This window comes from Ruditapes philippinarum, unplaced genomic scaffold, assembly GCF_026571515.1.
Source record: "Ruditapes philippinarum isolate M1 unplaced genomic scaffold, ASM2657151v2 ctg949_1_1_1_1, whole genome shotgun sequence".
NCBI lineage: Eukaryota > Metazoa > Mollusca > Bivalvia > Venerida > Veneridae > Ruditapes > Ruditapes philippinarum.
In genome coordinates this window covers 114,381-133,485 of record NW_026861887.1, presented here as the reverse complement: position 1 = coordinate 133,485, position 19,105 = coordinate 114,381, and the positions used below count along the sequence as shown (strand labels likewise).

General features: G+C 33.6%; 2 protein-coding genes across 2 annotated transcripts in view; one reads left to right on the top strand and one right to left on the bottom strand.

Moving 5' to 3' along the window:
- Window positions 1-6,380: 6,380 nt before the first annotated feature.
- Window positions 6,381-10,929, top strand: LOC132717261 (uncharacterized). Its single transcript, XM_060700695.1, has 4 exons — window positions 6,381-6,600; window positions 8,439-8,636; window positions 9,929-10,141; window positions 10,706-10,929. Exons 1-4 carry the CDS (start codon window positions 6,582-6,584, stop codon window positions 10,927-10,929), a joined length of 654 nt encoding a protein of 217 aa, XP_060556678.1. The 5' UTR covers window positions 6,381-6,581.
- Window positions 10,930-13,063: 2,134 nt separating this feature from the next.
- Window positions 13,064-19,105, bottom strand: part of LOC132717260 (collagen alpha-2(IV) chain-like) — a gene marked incomplete at its 5' end in the record, with an annotated part of 44,609 nt that continues 38,567 nt past the window's right edge. Inside the window, 4 exons of the mRNA XM_060700694.1 lie at window positions 13,064-15,428; window positions 15,789-16,075; window positions 16,614-16,805; window positions 18,111-18,227. Coding sequence (XP_060556677.1) covers window positions 15,165-15,428; window positions 15,789-16,075; window positions 16,614-16,805; window positions 18,111-18,227 — 860 coding nt within the window. The remainder of the gene's footprint in view (window positions 15,429-15,788; window positions 16,076-16,613; window positions 16,806-18,110; window positions 18,228-19,105) is intronic.

Sequence of the window (19,105 nt, the reverse complement as noted above, 5' to 3'; positions counted from 1 at the left end):
AAATGTACCGCGCTCTTTGTTCTAAATTCAATAGAAATTTAAAACATAATTAATGTGCCGCGGGACAATCGAATTTTGTTAGTGGTAACCCCAATAATACGTACAGTTGACGACAGTTTCGAGCGCTACAACGCCATGCCTTACAGTTCCACAATCGTGTTAGTATGGTCATATGGAAACAATGTTTTACTATTTATTTTTTATTTGTGGTGCCGCGTACAGTTACCGTATTTGGAGTAATGATACATGTATTAACTTTCATGTAACCAGTTTAAATACATGTTTGGTCAACTCGGATGGTATGAAGTTGTCACCAATGTTAGGACTGTCTTTACAATATTGTGTGGCTCAGTGTACAGTCCGAGAAAACTGTGCTGGGCTTATTTACAGGAGATTGAATTTATTCTGTCAGCTTTATATGGAGATAAATGGTCAGCAGGAGGTCAAAGGTGACTGTGTTTACGTAAAACGCAGTGCTATGTTAAATGTAAGTATATATCAAATTTATTTAAAGGGACACCACTAGGGTTTAAAAGCCTAAAAATAAAATATGAAATTCTGAGTCCATATATTAGCTGGGGCACTTAAAACATAACGATATGCAAAAGACAATTAAGAAATATAATCAGAATTTAATATGTAATTTTATCATTGCGCTATTCAATTCACCAATAGATTGATTTTTTTTTTGATTTTTTTTTTAGAAAAATGGAGTCAGCGAACTTTGCACACAAGTTATTTTTCTAGACCTTTTATCAAATGGAAAATAATCTCGAAATGTTATTCTCAGTCTCGTCATGTCCAAAAAAAAAACAGCGGAGTTCCTTTAATACAAGAAACGTTAAAGACTCAACATGCATTTAGATGTATAATATTTTAATTCAAAGGAGCTATTTTTAAAATAAAAAAATGGAACATTCAAAGTTAAAATATGCTCAATGAAATATTAGCTATCGTAATTTCTAAACTCTAATTAATTGGTAATATGCAAGAAAAAGAACCAAAGACTGGTTGTCGCCACAGATGAGACTAAACAAAGCCTTGTTACCACAAGGTATCCTTGAGGCAGAGAAACCGGAGTGTGGTGTTGGTAGTCTGCACTCCGAATCACGGCAGTAAGCCACATTGAATTTACGAATGTAGGACAAAACCCCACCAGTTAAAACCCCACCACTCAAAATTTTATAGAGTGGACAAAACCCCACCACTACATTTCATAGAGTGGACAAAACCCCACCACTTCAGTTTTATAGAGTGGACAAAACTTTCTTGTAAACATGTTAAAAAACAAACAATAATTGTGCATCAGCAGAAACTCAAAATAATGTGTGAACAACTCATCAATAAGGAGTTACAGTTTGTAACACCTTTTTGCAATCAAAACATCAATAAATAATCTGTTTTGTTCTTCAGGGATTAGGATTAAGTTTTTTGTGTACAGTTTGTAACACCTTTTTTGCATATTGCACATGCAAGATGTACATGCATTGTTAATAAAATGTTCATTCTTATATTACACAAATGTTATATTGAAATTAAAAAATAAAATGTGAAAAAAATGTGTATATTATATATATTATACTTCATCAAATCTTGCCCAATAAGTGGTGGGGTTTTGTCCACTCTATAAAATTTAGTGGTGGGGTTTTGTCCACTCTATAAAATTTTGAGTGGTGGGGTTTTAACTGGTGGGGTTTTGTCCGTCTTCCTGAATTTACCAGTGTAAAATTTACCGACCATATCGTTCCTGGGGCAGGCTGTCAAGCAGTTTTACCAGTACTAGCTGCTTTCACAAGGAACTGATAACTTCTGTACACGCCAGAGGTGCAGTGCGAATGACCGTAATCACAACAAAAGTGACATTCATCGTCTACAGTCCAATGCCCTACCTAGTTACTTATTGAGATAATAGACGGCTATTAAGCTAATCGGACTGGTAGTTGACGAAAGTTTTTTTCTTATAGTCTTAATCACATTTAGAGACATTAGAAGTGAAATGAAGGAAGCAATTCCATATAGCCACCCACAAGTAGCATTAACTTTATAACAAATGAAAGGAAGTCCATAGCGAATATGTAATGAAAATAAATTGACTCTTAAATTCTTTATTTTTCAGGATCGACAGGACAAAGACATGCAAATATGTGAAAATGAAAATAAAGCAGCTAACGTAACTCCAGGTATATTCACTTTTAAGACTGATTTCCACAGTTTTCAGTCTGAAATCTTGTATTTATAATAAAAAAAACCTTAAAAATCCTCTTTTTATATCATATCATAATCGAAAATACGAAAGTATATGTACAAAATGCCAGGGTTCGAATTTCGGTTATTTTCACTTACTTACAAACATTCAAATGTAAACCAGTGTTCATAGCCTTAGTTTTCTGAAAAATAGGGTTAAAATAGCGTTTTCACTAGGATAAAAGTTAAATATGCAAATAATTAAACGTAAATTAAATCTTGCTATATAGTTTCCTCGCCAGGGCGTGAATTAAATCTCGCTATATGGTTTCCTCGCGAGGGCGTTAATTAAATCTCGCGATATAGTGTCCTCGCGGGGCGTTAATTAACTCTCGCTATATAGTTTCCTCGCAAGAACGTTTATTTAATCTCGCTATATAGTTTCCTCGCGACAACGTTATTAAATCTCGCTATATAGTTTCCTTGCGGGAACGTTAATTAAATCTCGCTATATAGACTGCACGCGAGGACGTTAATAAAATTACGCTATATAGTCTCCTCAATATCGCTACTTAATCTTTTTAAAATGAAAATATGCGACATTTGAGGTGGCCCAAACAGGACGCTATATGATCGAGATGTTCAGTGACATATTGTCTGAATTAAAGTTATATATGGTTGCAAAACTACTTGTATACAATAGAGACTGTTTTAAAACACTTAAAAAACAATTAAATAATTTAAATTCTATTCAACATCAATATTTTTAGCACTTATGACAATACTTGCTCTTATAAATAAAAAAGGAATGTATTTATAGAAATAAGTGGCAATGTTTTACGATATTTGTTGATCCATATTTAATGCTTTTAGTTATTGTTTTAACATGTTAACGTTTCAAACCAACATAAAGTATAGTGGTTTTTTTATTGACTTGCCCATTTTTAGTACTAAAAATAAGGACAAAATCGGAAATGACAAAATTAATCCTGTAGCGAGTTTTCGAGATGGTAAATAAAACATAAGATTCAATTATGTGGTCGATTACTTCTGTAAATATTGCACTACCGTTCTACTCCTGCGTGTCGCCAAAAACAATAAAACGATGGCTATAAGTACTATAGTACTATATCACATAAACCGCGGCGCAGAAGTGTAATAAAGCCATTTAATAAAAACGATATTACACTAGTGTAATAACACTTTGACGTGACGTCATTTGCGCTATATAGAAACATAGCGTTAAAAATAACTCATTTCAACAGTTTACTGTTCTTATTTCATATATGTGATAAAAAGAATATTATCTTCGTGTAGATTCAATACTAAACTTATTGAACTCGTTGAATAAAACAATATTATGCTCGCCAGAGGCTCGCATAATATGATTTTATTCAACTCGTTCAATAAATGTAGTATTAAACTACACTCATTTAATATCCTCTATATAAGGGGATAAGTGGAAAATGACAGTTTTGAGATAATCAAGAAAAACTGCTTTTATTTGTTATTATTATTCAAAGATGACCTTGCATGCCCGTAGACAAGTAATGTTAGAAGCAATATAATCATTTTTAACTATTATGTGACCGTTTGTTAGTTCAAAAATCATTTGATTATTACCTAACATCTTATAACATTTGCTGAAATGTCAAGGTGCAGAAGCGTTATCTGCCACTTAACCCCTTTTAGAATAAACAATGTAACCATATGAGCCGCGTCATGACAAAACCAACATTATGCGTTTGCGACCAGCATGGATCCAGACCAGCATTCTGATCAGGATCCATGCTGTTTGCTTACCAACTCTGTTACAAGTAGAGAAACTGATAGCGAACAGCATGGATCCTGATCAGACTGCGCGGATCCGCAGGCTGGTCTGGATCCATGCTGGTCGCAAACCAAACGCATCACGTTGGTTTTGTCATGACGCGGCTCATATGATTATTCAACATACAGTGCCAACTGCCACTTACCACTTGACTTTCTATTACTTTTAATCAAATTGATCAAAGAATCTTTATTAGTCTCAGTGTTAAACAATATTTCAGTTGTTTTCTAACCTACATGTATATGCCCACAAGCAACTTTCAACTTCTCCACTTGAAATTATTGAAACAGCGATGGAGTCCTGTTAGCTGTCACTAACAAATGATAACCAACTAGTTCAAAGGGTTATTATTATTATTATTATTATTATTATTATTATTATTATTATTATTATTATTTGTTTCTTTCCTTTGTTTTGGAAATTCTATTTGGCAGATTGCTGAGAAAAATTTCCGAGATTTTAAGAAAAGTAAAAAGATTCATGATTCATGTTATGTGTCATTTATGGCTGGTTTTGCAGTATTATTCAGTATATTTCTACTGCGTTACTAACTCTGTAAGGGCTATTTTTTGTATATTTTTGACCTCTTTAGTAATTTACATGGGTTCGTTTACAATGTGAAAATTATTTTCATTTCATTTCACAATATTTTACTTTTTAATACATTTTCAAAAAATTCATGAAAATTAGCATGAATCTGGAGGATGCGTGCTGCGTTAACATACATTTATAACATGTACTCATATTAGCATCTAACAAGTAACTCATTAACTTCCAGAACAAGAACAATTTAAAAGAAACAAGAAAATATGCAAACTTGTGTTAATCAAGTAGTTTAATCTTTTATTATAATAAGTAAACAATACGTAACCAAGAATTGATTATATTTAACAATTTATTCATAATTATTATTTGATATTACAGACATATTTTGCTTTTTGTAAAATACATGTAACAGAACATTTCGTCGTCATATTCATTCGAAGTACATGTATATTAATATGCAATTCGCATGGACATATTCTTGGCGCAACGAAGAAATGTTTCTTTAACTCTGTCTTTGTCTTGAATTTATTTTAAATATACCAATCATTTCCATTTTTACTTGTTATTCAATTTATTTTCCTTCGACCAGACCTTTCAATCTTTGTCGCAACAGACAAACATTTCAAAATTACAAACATGGCATTATTTTGTAAATGCATCAGATTTTACTTAGACACAAAAAATGCAACTTAATCATGAAACAACGAGCACATACCAAGAACATGAAGAAAAATTTATTTGCTTCGGATAGAGAACAATTGTCAAGGCTTATCATGTACATGCCCTGTGACCGTTCACATCATTTGGCGGCATCTTTGATGTGCAGCATCAACATTTAACTTGTTCGCTTCTGAGATATATTATATGTTCAATCAGTGATAAGTCTGAAATTTGCTTAATATCAAACCCCGAGTTTTGTCAATGTTTACTTACATGCACTCAATATTCGGCCCGGAGTTTCATTACGTTCGCTCAGTATCTAATCCTCGATATTTTCAACATTTATTTGTTCAATATTCAACGTAATCAAAAGTAAGGAACTTGAGTTTACATCGAATACATGTATTACATGCACAAATACGGCCAGACAAAAAAAAGAAAGAACTGTTTTAAACTGGGTGTGAAACGGAATGTCGTTGCTGACATTATAGTCGAATTTGACAAGGTATTTTGTTCTATTACTATGATTTGGCTCTTCTGGACTTTACTACAGCGTATCAAAATCGGCGCTTGAGAGAACCTTGCCTTAAATATCCATCCAAGTCAAATTCAATTCAAGATACTCTATTATATTTCACCGAGTGAGCACCAAAAGGTATATTTCACGAGTGGCGCAGCCACGAGTGAAATATGAACTTTTGGTGTTCACAAGGTGAAATATATTTCGATCTTACACTAAACTAAACAAATTTTCTTTTTATTATATGCAAAGAAACGTTTTAAAAAGACATAGAACCTAATACTGAATAAAAAGCGCGCCAAATAATAATACAACGTGACGTCATTTACGACGTCACGTCATTCAGTTGGTACCCAGTACTGTGCACGCTGGCATTTCACTGAAACAACGTAATTAATGGGCTTAAACTCAAAACAGTGAAATTATCAAAGTGGTAATTTCACTGTTTCAAACAGTGAAATTACCAGTTTTAAATCACTGATATATTTCTATAAACCACCGAAAAGCATGTAATAAATTTCTATAAACCACCGAAAAGCATGTAATAAATTCCGATCTTACACTGAACTAAACAAATATCCTCTATATAACCTTGTTTTATAACTACTTTCGGTTTTTTTTTTGGCTCTAATGTTTTACTCATGCAGTTTAAGTATTAACTTGTTGTTTGTTGTTGTTCTGTTGCTTTTTTTAGAATGTTCATATCCGGAAGTAGATAACGGGGGACCAATTGGAAATATCTTTTATGTGGACAGTAAACAAACTATTCAATGTAACTCTGGATATTCCAAATTTGGTAGAAAGATTATAACGTGTCTGAGTAACCTAACATGGACTGCTATGCCAGAATGCAGTATAGGTAAGAGGTTTTTCAGTTAATCTGCATGTTAATAATACTGCATGTTTGAAAGTCTATGGTGGCTGATTTCTGCCATTTCGTGTTTTCGTGTCTTCGTCCCGAAAGTCGAAAGGCGAAGACAAGAAAACATACCTATTTGTCGTTATTTCGACTTTCGCCTTTCGGGGCGAAAACACGAAACATGCTATGCGTAATAACGAAACTTTAACACGCGAAGGGACGAAAATTTCATTGTTAGTTTTCGTGTCGGCTGGGCGAAATATTTCGTGTCCGCGCCCTTTGTTTGTCGTGTCTTCGCCTTGAAACCCGAAGGTCGAAATATTATGCGAAAATACGCAGATTTTTGTGTTGTCGTGATTTCGCCCCGAAACGCGAAAGTCGAAGTAACGACAATGACATCGATTCGGGTTTCGCCTTTCGGTAGGGGCGATACTAAACTGCTGGGGTGCGTTTCATAAAGAATCTTAGGACCGATTTTATTCGTAAGTGCAAAACTGGGATAAAACTGCGTTTCAAGAAAAGTCCTAAGTACAATTTTAAGACTAAACTTAGAACTATTCCTATGGGTGCCATTTTTACGTATATATCTATATCAGACAATAAAACAAAAGCTGCAATGTTTTTTAAGCACTTGTTTTTGTATTTATGACTTAAGACAAAAGTTAGGAGTGCCCTGAGGCACCCATAATAATAATAATAATAATAATAATAAAACAAAAAAACAAATAAGAAATTCACGGCAAAATATCATTTTTCTCTCCATAATAATTGGTCAGCAGTTTTTACTAAAATTAAACGGTCGGCATGATTTTATACAATACATATATATTAGCTTTGCAGACATTACAATATGAATAGCAATTTTACGGCAAAATATCATTTTTCTTTATATATCTAACTGGTAAGCATTTTCAATATATGTTTAACTGGTCAGCATTTTCTCGCCTGAATGTAAAGAGCGTTAAATTTTCTGACCATAAGAATAAGAAGAGATTTACGGCTTAAATCAATTTGAATTCTAATATATAATTGGTCAGCTCTGTTTACTTTATAAGATTGTCGACATGATTTTATACAATATATACGGTGGCTGGAAGATGACATGTGTATGTTTTTATTTATCTCGAGCGCATGAGATACTAAGTCGTGGCCACGAGATAGCTAAGTCGTGGCCACGAGTTACTAAGTCGTGGCCATGAGATACTATGTCGTTGCAACGAGTTACTAAGTCGTGGCCACGAGAGAGCTAAGTCGTGGCCACGATATACTATGTCGTGGCCACGGGTTACTAAGTCGTGGCCACGAGATAGCTAGGTCGTGGTTATGAGATACTAAAGCTGCCGTATTTTCGTTATTTCGACCTTCGAGTTTCGTGGCTAAGACACGAAGACAAGACAAACAAAGGGCGCGGACACGAAATATTTCGCCCCGCCGACATGAAAACTTAGACAATGTTTTCGTCCCTTCACGTATTAAAGTTTCGTTATTTCGCGTAGAATGTTTCGTGTTTTCGTGTCTTCGCCCCAAAAGGCGAAAGTCAAATTAACGACAAATAGGTATGTTTTTGTGTCTTCGCCTTTCGACTTTCGGGGCGAAGACACGAAAACACGAAATGGCAGAAATCAGCCACCATAGAAAGTCGGTTATCAAATGAAAAGCGACGTTTCAAACGTTAGTCTAATAAATATTTTTTTTGCATTGCGACTCTTGTCATTGAAAAAGAAGCATTAATATTTCATCACAAATTCAGCAAGTCACAAAGTCATTCAGCAAGTATGATTGCTTTGGTACACGAGTATTTTCTAAATTTTTGTGTTTGTATTGATTTTTTTCCAAAGAGTGCAGCGTTCCCGTCTTTGACAACGCCTACGTCGACGCTGACATGGAACAATATCCTGCACGTGCTACAGTAACGTGTCATGAAAATTACGTATCAACGAAGACTAACAGCAAGCTCTACAATATTACAGAAGAATCTCTAATATGTAACAAGACTGGGTCATGGATTCCTGATATTACATGCACTTATTTTCTCAGTAAGTTTTGTTCTTTGTGCTAGTAGCGGTTTTATCTTTATAGTTATGTTTAAATATTTTACATACAAAGTACCGTATATGGTTTTGCTTTTGTTTTAAAACTTCAGCAATTTAAACAGCCCAAAAGGAGCTGAAGCTGTTTAAAAGGTTTAATAATTTAGTTGTTTACCTACAGTGTTTATTCAGATAAATGCAACGTTGCACAGAAATAAATGGTAAATAAACTCTACTGAGAACAGTTTATGAAAAATAGACGGCCATCTCATTGGACAAAAAAGAAGGTCCTTAACCAGTTACGGTCGCTTCTACGTCGCTCCTGTTTTAGAGCTGTCTTCGTTTAAATCGTTTATTTTTCCTTGTTCGTTTATAACTGTAACTTAGCAAAAAAATGAGCGCGATATAAGTGTAATGCGCGCATGCAATTATTAACATTTTGTAACTATGTTGTTGCTTGCTGGAAATGTCTATTCATTGAAGATTACCATGTCATTATTGCTACTTAACTAATATTATTATGCCCAGATCCCCAACACTAAGCGCCCTGACCTTTGGTCGTCGTTTTTTTTTTATCAAAAAGGACCGTGTAGGCTGCGACCTATACCTTTTCTAGAAAAAAGACAAATCATTTACTTGACGATCTGCAATTTTAACTAAATATATTTATACCAAAACGCAGTGGCAAAACTCATTTTATATGTGCTGCATATAAATTTAAACCATATACTACACACCTGTCGTGTGAAATATTATAAGAATAATATTACATAAAATAAGTAAAAAGTCCCACACATTATCGATATAATTAAACGATTTATTTCAAAAGCTAAGAGTTATGTTGAAATGACATGGGTGCATTTTTAAGAATTTGCAGATTGACCTCTATTGTGAGCATGTTCTTTCAAATAGAATTCTATTTGAAAGACCCTATTGGTGTAGAAGAACATTTGCATTTTGAACTGATTCTTTTACATTTAAATTTCACTTAAAAAAGCTATAAACTTTACATAATTACATGTATATGGAACATATTGATTCATTAGTGGATTTTTAGACTGTTTAAAAACGTGCGTGTTGATATAGCACCCATATTGTTTTCAATGTTTGATTATATTTACGTTCGAAATAACATCAGGGCAAATTTTGAACATATTTGCAAAAAATTCTCAGAGTTTGCCGCAACCAGCACTTCCAGTGCTTTGATTTTAACGTTAATCATTTCTAAGAGTTTTAAAAGCGTCCATTTAATACACTAGTTCAATATGGCCATGCATTGTATGAGCGGTGTTTTGTAGATATATTTAACATGGCGCTCTACAAGCCGGCACGCCAGAGCTCAACATATGTTGGATTCGTAGCAAACTTGGCAACCGACGGATTATGGTATCCGGACTTCAATGATGGGTCATGCATGCATGCGGATCTTCTTGAGGAGAGTTCCTGGTGGGAGGTGGATTTACTGGAAACGTACTCAATACGCCGTGTGGTGATTCTTATCAGAAAATTTGGTAAATTTTAGTTAGTTTTCGAAGTTTTAAATTACATTGTTTACACTATGCATGTCCACCGGGGATTCTTTCCTCGTGTCTGAATCACGTGACATGATCTGAGTGGGGGAAAAAGACGGTACATGTTTTTATTTTCTGACTTAACTTTTTTAAAGTTTTCGTAAAATTACACTATATTAGCTGTGAGGGTAGTTACAAGCAATTAATTCATATTATAAGACATTATAATTTTGATTGATTGATTGATTGATTGATATCAGAAACAGTTTAAGCCGAAACAAAGGACGCCGACAATCTCGTTTCAGAATTATTTTCTTGAATTTGAATTTTTAAGTTTGAATAGATATCCTTTGAAGAATTTTCATTCTATCCTATTGTAGGAAGCGTTATAATATAACCAACCCATGGGTGCTTAAGATTCGGGTGGTATTTCTGATGAATATGAAACAGGCGTTAGAACATCATTCTATATAAGTTTAACATTTACTTACGACAATGACAAAGTTTATATTATACTGAAATATTTCTATGTTTTCTTCTTTACACAACGAAAAATGTTTTCAGCTTTATTCGCCGTAAGGTTTCACGATGTCACAATAACTGTCGGAATGAAGACTAATCCGAAAGAATTTTGCGCTTTTTACCAGGGACATGAAGTGCACGACTCTCCTATACACTTGTATTGTGAACGTAGAATATTAGGGCGGTACGTCCGGATCACGAAACTAAACGACAAATACCACCAGGATAACCTGGCCATGTGTGAGGTCGGTGTTTACGAGGACTAGGACCGAGATCACGAGACCGAGTGACGTCATTTCCGTTATACAAACATAGTGTAAAGACGCGCTAACACATTAAGCGTTATACTATAGGAGCGTCAATGAAAATAATTCTTTTTTTTTCATTCAGTTTTTTTTCTTTCTTTCGATATGTGATAAAAAGAATGTTATATTCATGTAGATTCATTTCTTAATTTACCGAACTCGTTAATTAAATAATATTATGCTCGCCAGATGCTCGCACAATATCATTTTATTCAACACGTTCAATAAATTCAGTATTGAACTTAAACTCATACAATATTTTTATATTCTTTAGTCCCCTTTTTGTTTACCCAATTATTTTCCAAATATGTATGCATGTACTGTGCGTTTAGGATAATTATTTAGTGACGCGGTGGTCAAGTCCACTTTAACGGTGTGAAACAGTTATCATATTGTGTTTAATATCTTAAGTCAAGCAGGCTTGCCATATAAATTAAAATATCGACAATTTTACCAACTGTCGGCGTAACGCAGTAGGTAAAGTTGCGTGATAAATCTTTAGTTACATATCAATGCAAGACAGCCAGGTTCGGTCCCAAATTTTTTTGTATAATTATCAATCGATTAAGAATTTCTTTTTTTCTTGTAAAGATTATTAGTGATGTGTTATTTTCTATTAACTTCTCATTTCACTTTGTTTTTAAATGTTGCTATATTTAGCAAGTTGGTGCAACCTGATACGGAATGCATACATGTACATAAATTGTTTCAACTATAGTTAAGTTGGCACGAAAAACTTATGCACTGCAAAAGTACTACTAATATATATTACACACTACACAGAATAAAAATTATTATTTCCGGTATATATAAATTATTCGAAATTTTAACAAAACTGCCTTTATATTCCAATTAATTTGCATTTCATGTCAAAATAGAAATAGGGAAAGAAAAAGGAAAAAAAGGTTTGACAACTTGTGTGGCTCGAACTCATGATACAATTTAATTTGTATGGCAACCTAGTGACTTAACCAAGTTTGCCATCGAGACTTTTCAAATTTTATTTCTGATTTTGAATCATATTCACTTCTAAAAACCCTGTTTTACCTATTCAGACAAAGATTGTAAACTTTTATGTACACAAAAAATGCAACGTCACTCTCACATTATCATAGCGGTTTAGTACAATACAGATATATAAATATACAGCTTATAAACATATATAGTTTTTTTTTATTTTTTTTTGGCTTTGATAGACCCTGTCATTACCAGTCCTGCAAAGCTATCAAATCTTATGAAACAATCCAGAAAGGGTGTTCTTAAAGCATCGTATCTCTATGTTTATGTTAACTTTTATGAAAAGATAAAAATACGTCCGTTAAAAACAACACACTCATTTTCGCTTAATTTGCTGCAAATCTCACGTCATGGCGAATTTATGTAATGAAATTGCTTTGAATTTGAAATAGTCCGTTGAAAAATAAAAGGGATTTCAATATCAAAATACAAGAATCAAGCCTCTAATAGTACGGAGCTTGGCAAGACTTCGCGGATGTGCAAGCTTGGTTGGTTCCATACTGGTGACAAGGGCTTATCACTTTTGGTTCGAGCAAGTCTAATATCCACCTTTTTGCAACAGTTGTTTTATTACCTGGAGGGGTGCAACTTTAAATATGTAAAATTGTCTCCGTGGTAACCACCCATCGGTAAGACAACAGTAATTACCAGATCTCTGGATATACCAGTCATTCATAACAGTTTTAACAGTGTGAAGATATAATATTCAAGACCCATATATTTATGTATTTGCTAACGGATGTCAGTTTTCTATAGAAAATTAAAAATATATATTTCACCGATAACTGTATGTTATTCTTTAATTATTATAGAAATCTTTCAACTTGCAGTACATGGATGAAAGATGTACCCTGTGATACCTAAACTTGAAAGTGACCTGCGCCGTCTGGGAATCGACCCCGGGTCGCCCGGTTCACATTCCAACACTCTACCTATTTAGCTAACCTAAACCAACGATTTTACATGTATATACCATAACGCACTTGCGCCGTGTCGCTTTTGAATTTTAACCAATTTTGTGAATTTTAACCAATCAAAATTTAATGTGTAAATATAAATAAGAACACAAAACACTGTATATTAAATACCAAAATCTTTATTCTGAAGATTGACACAATATATCAAGATGTTTGGCACTTACAAAGAATGAAGCTGTACAGTGACTAGATTGCTACGATGATGAGACAACAAGCACGTGAATCTCATGTCTGTACAAAGTTTTGGCACATGTGGTGAACTCACTGAGGGAGTATTCATTAAAATAATATCAACTTCTCTTACAGAAATTTTGAGAGCAGTCGTTTTGAGCATTTGCTGTTTGATGTTTTAATTGAGAAAGGCAGTCACTATCAACATGTACCACTATCAACATGAACGTTATTGTGTCAATATGAAAATCAAGAGGTGATAAAAACAGGTTATGTCCATTTTATATGAAGGTAATGCAGTGAATTCACTTCCTGAAAAATACTAAGGCACTGACTTTGGGCTGAACCCCAAACCTTTGAGTAAGGCTGTTGGAAGTGGCTCATATCTATAATCACTACTGTACTTGAAAACCGACTACTCGCTCATGGTGTTATATTGTTTACAAATATGCGTTTTATTTTCTCCAAAACCAAGAATAACAAACTACTGACAGATAAAAACACTTGCCAAAAAGAGAAAATCTTTCAAGGAAAAGTTTACTTTCATTTTGTTGTTTAAATTTTAACTTTTTTTAGGTCGATAGTGACTTTTTTACTTTTTAATATTCAAATTCGTTATCTTTTTTACATTTGAAAATACAACAACATTACTTTAGAATAAGAAGATAAGTTTTAAATGATTAATTCTCCCGGATCGCTATGTAACAATTTAAACAACACTAAAATATAGAAGATATATATACAAGAACGTATATATATACAGTATTATTATTATGGTAATAGTGCATGGCAATACTTCAATGTAATTGCAACAGTTCCAATTCTCACCAGATTATTAAAGAACACGTTTCTATAATTATTGCATAGTTTTAATCAATTTGCATAGTACATTAGAAATCGTTACTACTCAATAAAACAAGAATTAAATTATCAATGTCCACTAATTATTAATTTTCATAATCTCAAATACTTTATTACCAATTAATCACCCAACGCGGTTTTTTCTCCTAATTTAATGATAATTTCAAACATTTTCTTTATGAAGAACTCTAATTTACAGAAATGAAGAAGAAATACTAAATAATACATGTATCGTCTGAGCCGTGATGAAAATTGAAAACAGACATAGATAATAATCATAAGCTAAATATAACAACCAATCACGACTCATTTTACAGATGGCTCACGGCTTGTCAGTGACGAAGCAATTTTCTTTATTGTCCAATCAGATTGGATACTGACTAAATAATCTGTCCAATGAGAAAATCGCTTTCACAGCTTTGGAATCCACCAATGAAATGAGACATACTATTACCCATTTTTTTCTCAGCCAATCAAATGGCAGTGTGAATCGGATATCAGATCACAGATTAGCCAACTAACATACGTCATCACTCACACTATAAAAACTTTAATCATTTGATAGTTAGAATAATTGTATATATGCTTATGTATCAAATGGCAACTAGAAATATTAAACTATCAATATAATTGGTAAATATTTGGCAATATTTTGTTTACATCAATTTACAATATTTCTTTTTTTTTTGATTTTGCAACTGTTAGGCTACCAAATAAGATTTAATAAATGCCTTTTTATAAACATATTTTTTATTGTTGCCATGCCTACTATCAAATGATTATAATTTCACACAAAAAGCTTAAAAAATTTACTTGCAAAAAAAATCAACAAAAAAAACAAGTTTAGCTACAAAGTTTTGCAAAATTTATATAATCTCATATTTAAGGCACATATTGGCAAATTGCCAAAGAATCTCGCATTCACATAGCAAACATCTCTACATGAAATAATTGTCTAAAAACACTGTCTACAGTCAGTCATTATGAAAAAAAAATTACATATATACAAAAAAAGTGATATAAAACTGGCACATATAATATGAACAAAACAACACGATTCCTTAAAAATGACTATACAAATTTTGTTTATTCTCTCCTAAACTGATGAAAAATGTATAATAATCTCACATGAAGTTTACAAACTAAGCTGTATTAACTAAATTAAGTTTATTATCCTCGGACAACCTTGGCGCAAACTTGACACCTACTGACGCGTGAACGAAGATCTCCCGCTTTAAGAGTCTCCGATACAGGTACTCTAAATTGCTGATTTTCTCCTATTGTTGTCAGCCAGAAACTGTATTTATTAGCAAAGAAATGACAGGTGCCTCTAGCACCGTTACATTCTATAAACGGAGTAGCACGGAAATCTTCTAAACAACTACCAGGACTAGATAACGCTTGACCTCCTCCACTCGGTCCTGCACCAGTGTGCTGAAAAACGAAAAAACAAAAACAGCCATTAACATTAGTAATATGATGGCAGAATGCATTATAAATGTCCTTTAAATCATGATAATTTCTTGAAATGTACATCTTGACCTAGCCTGGGATTCAGGCGTTGATATTTTTTGCTTCTTCATAACATAACGTGCTATTTCATACTTGTGCTATTTCATACTTGTTCGTGTTTTTGTTAATATGTTAATTTGCCTGACAGAAGCACATATAAATCCAAGTACAGAACGTTTAAAAATTTAATACTGTTTAAATTAAAACAAAAGATGTCACAGAACTATCATAATTTATAGATCCTAAATAAGAAAGATACGTCATTAAATAAAATAGCGTTACCATGACGAAGCTGTATCCGATCCAAAGACCATTCCAACCAATCGGACAATCTGGAATAGTAAGCGTCTGACTGTGAACAGCCATTACATTAGAGGGAGCATCGCAGACGACACATCGACTGATGTATGGAGGAATGTCGGTCTCCCCAACAGGCATCATTGGCATCGGGGCGTTTGTCGACAGCCAGTAAGATTTGTCGTTCCTGCTAGCGTAGTTACATACGTTGTCCGTACCACAGAATAAGAAAGGCATCGTACTGAATCTGCGTATACAGGAGCCGGCCCAACCTGTCACAAAACAAAATATGAAGTTAAGCTAACATGTACAATTACAATTTCGCAACTAAAATTCTAGCAATATATATGTATTATAAACTTAAGCAGTCAGATCTATAGTAAGTGCATGTTAAGAAACATTTGGAAACTTTCCATTCAAAATTTACGGAATTTCGTTCACCAAAAATACAAAAATTGAGTTGCCAACAGAACAGAGCCTCGGGACAGTCTGCAAGAATTTAGTAGCTGGCTCTATACTTCTGGCAAAGAGTAATCACTCTTTTTTCCAGCAGGTTCAGGGTTTAAATAAAAATTTAACAATTATTTGCAACAGCCATGTATAAAAGATATTAACTAAAGATAGCGTGGATGAAAGTTGGCATTCTAAAAATCTTTCTATAAAATATTTTGAAAAATAACGAGGCCTTTTCAGTGTCTGAAAATCTTATAATTTAGGACAAGTCATGAAAAAAATTCCCATGCAACTGTCCAATGAGATTCAAGATAAAAAAGGTGCGGTACTTATAAAGATGTCGGAAATTGGTCTTACCTAAATCTTGATGATGTGATCTCTCGTTTCCTTCAACATATAACAGACTGTAACCTTCCCACATTTTACCCATACCGTCTGGACATGTAGGTACGTTTCTCGACTGACTGTGTTTCGTCATTAAGAAACCGACCGGTGGTACGTAACCCGCTTTACCTGGTATACCCTGAAGACCCTGCGGACCTCGAGGACCTATAAACAGTAACAAAAATTTCACAGTTAAAGCTGATTCAAAATCAGTACCAACACTCGTCTTATGGGTGCAAGTTGGAAATTTTAAAAATCCTGATTTAAGCATAATTTTCTATAGTTTTACATAGGAAATAGAAGGCTTTCAGGAGACTGAAAATCCTGATGTTCAGGAATAATCCTGAAAACTTTCAGGGGCAGGTGGGCAGTGACGGTCTATTAAATGTAACATCAAAAAACAACAGCTTGTAAACTAAATGCAATATATGGTTAATGCATATTAAATTTAGAAGGCCACGATCCGTCTGAAGATAATCACGCTCCACTTTCTTTTTGACTACTACCATGACTCCCCAAGGTGCATATACATACAAAGAGCTGCGCCATGACAAAACCTACATAATGGGTTTGCAACCAGCATAGATCCAGACCAGCCTAAGCATCCACGCAGTCTGATTAGGATCCATGCTGTTCGCTTACAAACCATTTAACAAGTAGAGAAACTGACAGCAAACAGCATGGATCCTGATCTGACTGTGCAGATTGGTCTAAATCCATGCTGGTTGCAAACCCATTATGTTGGTTTTGTCATGGCGCGGCTCAACATTATTTGATACACTTTGGTTAAAAACAAGTTTTATGTTTTGTTTTCACAGGTCCAAGTGAACTTTGACCTTAGACATTTTGGCCTGCATATGGGTAAGACAAATACAACCCATAAAAGTGTATTCATCTGCAAAGTTTAATGTCGATACCTATTTACAAAAGTTTCTGCACCATCACTACACAGCAGTCAAATTTCCTCAACTTTCTTCAAAATACACTAATATTAAGTTGTCTTTAAAACACAATGTCATATAGTAGGAGATAATAGGTACATGTGCATAAAAAAATTATATATAAAAATATGAAGCCTATTGGTTAAAGCTGCATGCCTCCAGATGAGTCAAAATATTTCAACAAAATCAAACCTGAGAAATATGTACTACAATTTTAGGAAAAGTAAAATGATTCAAGATTCAATTCAATATAATTTTACATGTTATGTGCAGTTAATGACTGATTTTTCAGTATTTACAACTATAATTTTACTGCATTACTTACTCAGTAAGGGCTATTTATACACATTTTGACCACTTTTTGGTAAATTACATTCATAATGTGTACATTGCTGCATTTTGGTTTTTTCACAATATTACATATTTAAATACATTTTCAAAATTTTCATGAAAATTGACGTGAATCTGGAGGCGGGCTGCTTTAACAATTTGAGCCATGTGACATTTTCATTTGCTTATGTCAACTTACCATCAAGACCGTCTAAGCCTGGTCGACCATCAAAACCTCTAGCTCCCTCTTCTCCCTTCATTCCTGGATAACCTGGGACACCAATATCACCTTGAGGTCCACGTGCACCAGGGAATCCTGAAGAATAAATCAGAACATGTTTTTTTTATTTCCTTCTACCACATCTGGTGTGAAGAGATGAATAAAGTGCATTTTGGTGGGTGAAAAGGCGATAATTTAGCATTTAATCATCTTAATCCCCATGTCCGGTATATACTGGAATACGGTATTTAATGTGTTGCTCCAATACTTTTTTTAGTCTCACTCTTTAATTATATACAATTAATTTGCCCCAACTCTTTAATTTAAGGTTACTTTTGTTAAATTAATTTTGTGTTTCTGCTACACAATATTTTCATTAATTTGCTCTCCTAATGTGTGTTCCACACAACTGTTATGTACATGTTCATAATACTTAAGCTCATACAGAGCATAAAGCTGACATGATTACGCTCGTTATTTCTTGGTTCAATAAAAACTCACTAAACCGGACATGGTTGGTATCGGACAAGATTTTCGGATAAGCCAGGATTCATGTTTACTGAATTAAGGCATTGGCATTCTCTATTAAGGCATTGGCATTCTTAACATACTTATAAAGGCTGATTGGGTGGAGAATTAAAATTAATACTAACTTGTGTTTTTTGTTTTTGAATCATGATCCGATTTTACAGGTTCTACTGTATTTTTTTTGGTTTCTCGATATTTTTAAAGTTCATAGGATTTTGTAATATAATAATTTAACATCATAAACTAAAGCATAAAATAAAATGTATTATACAAAATGTTGGACCAAAAGCTATACCGACTTCATCTTGTGTCTTTCCCTTGATAACTGTCATGACATGACAAAATACATGTAGATTAATGCACAAAACTACCCCCGCGTTAAACATGCCTTTTCTACATTAAGCCTTATCATAATCACATACTTTAATTCAGAAATCACAATGTTA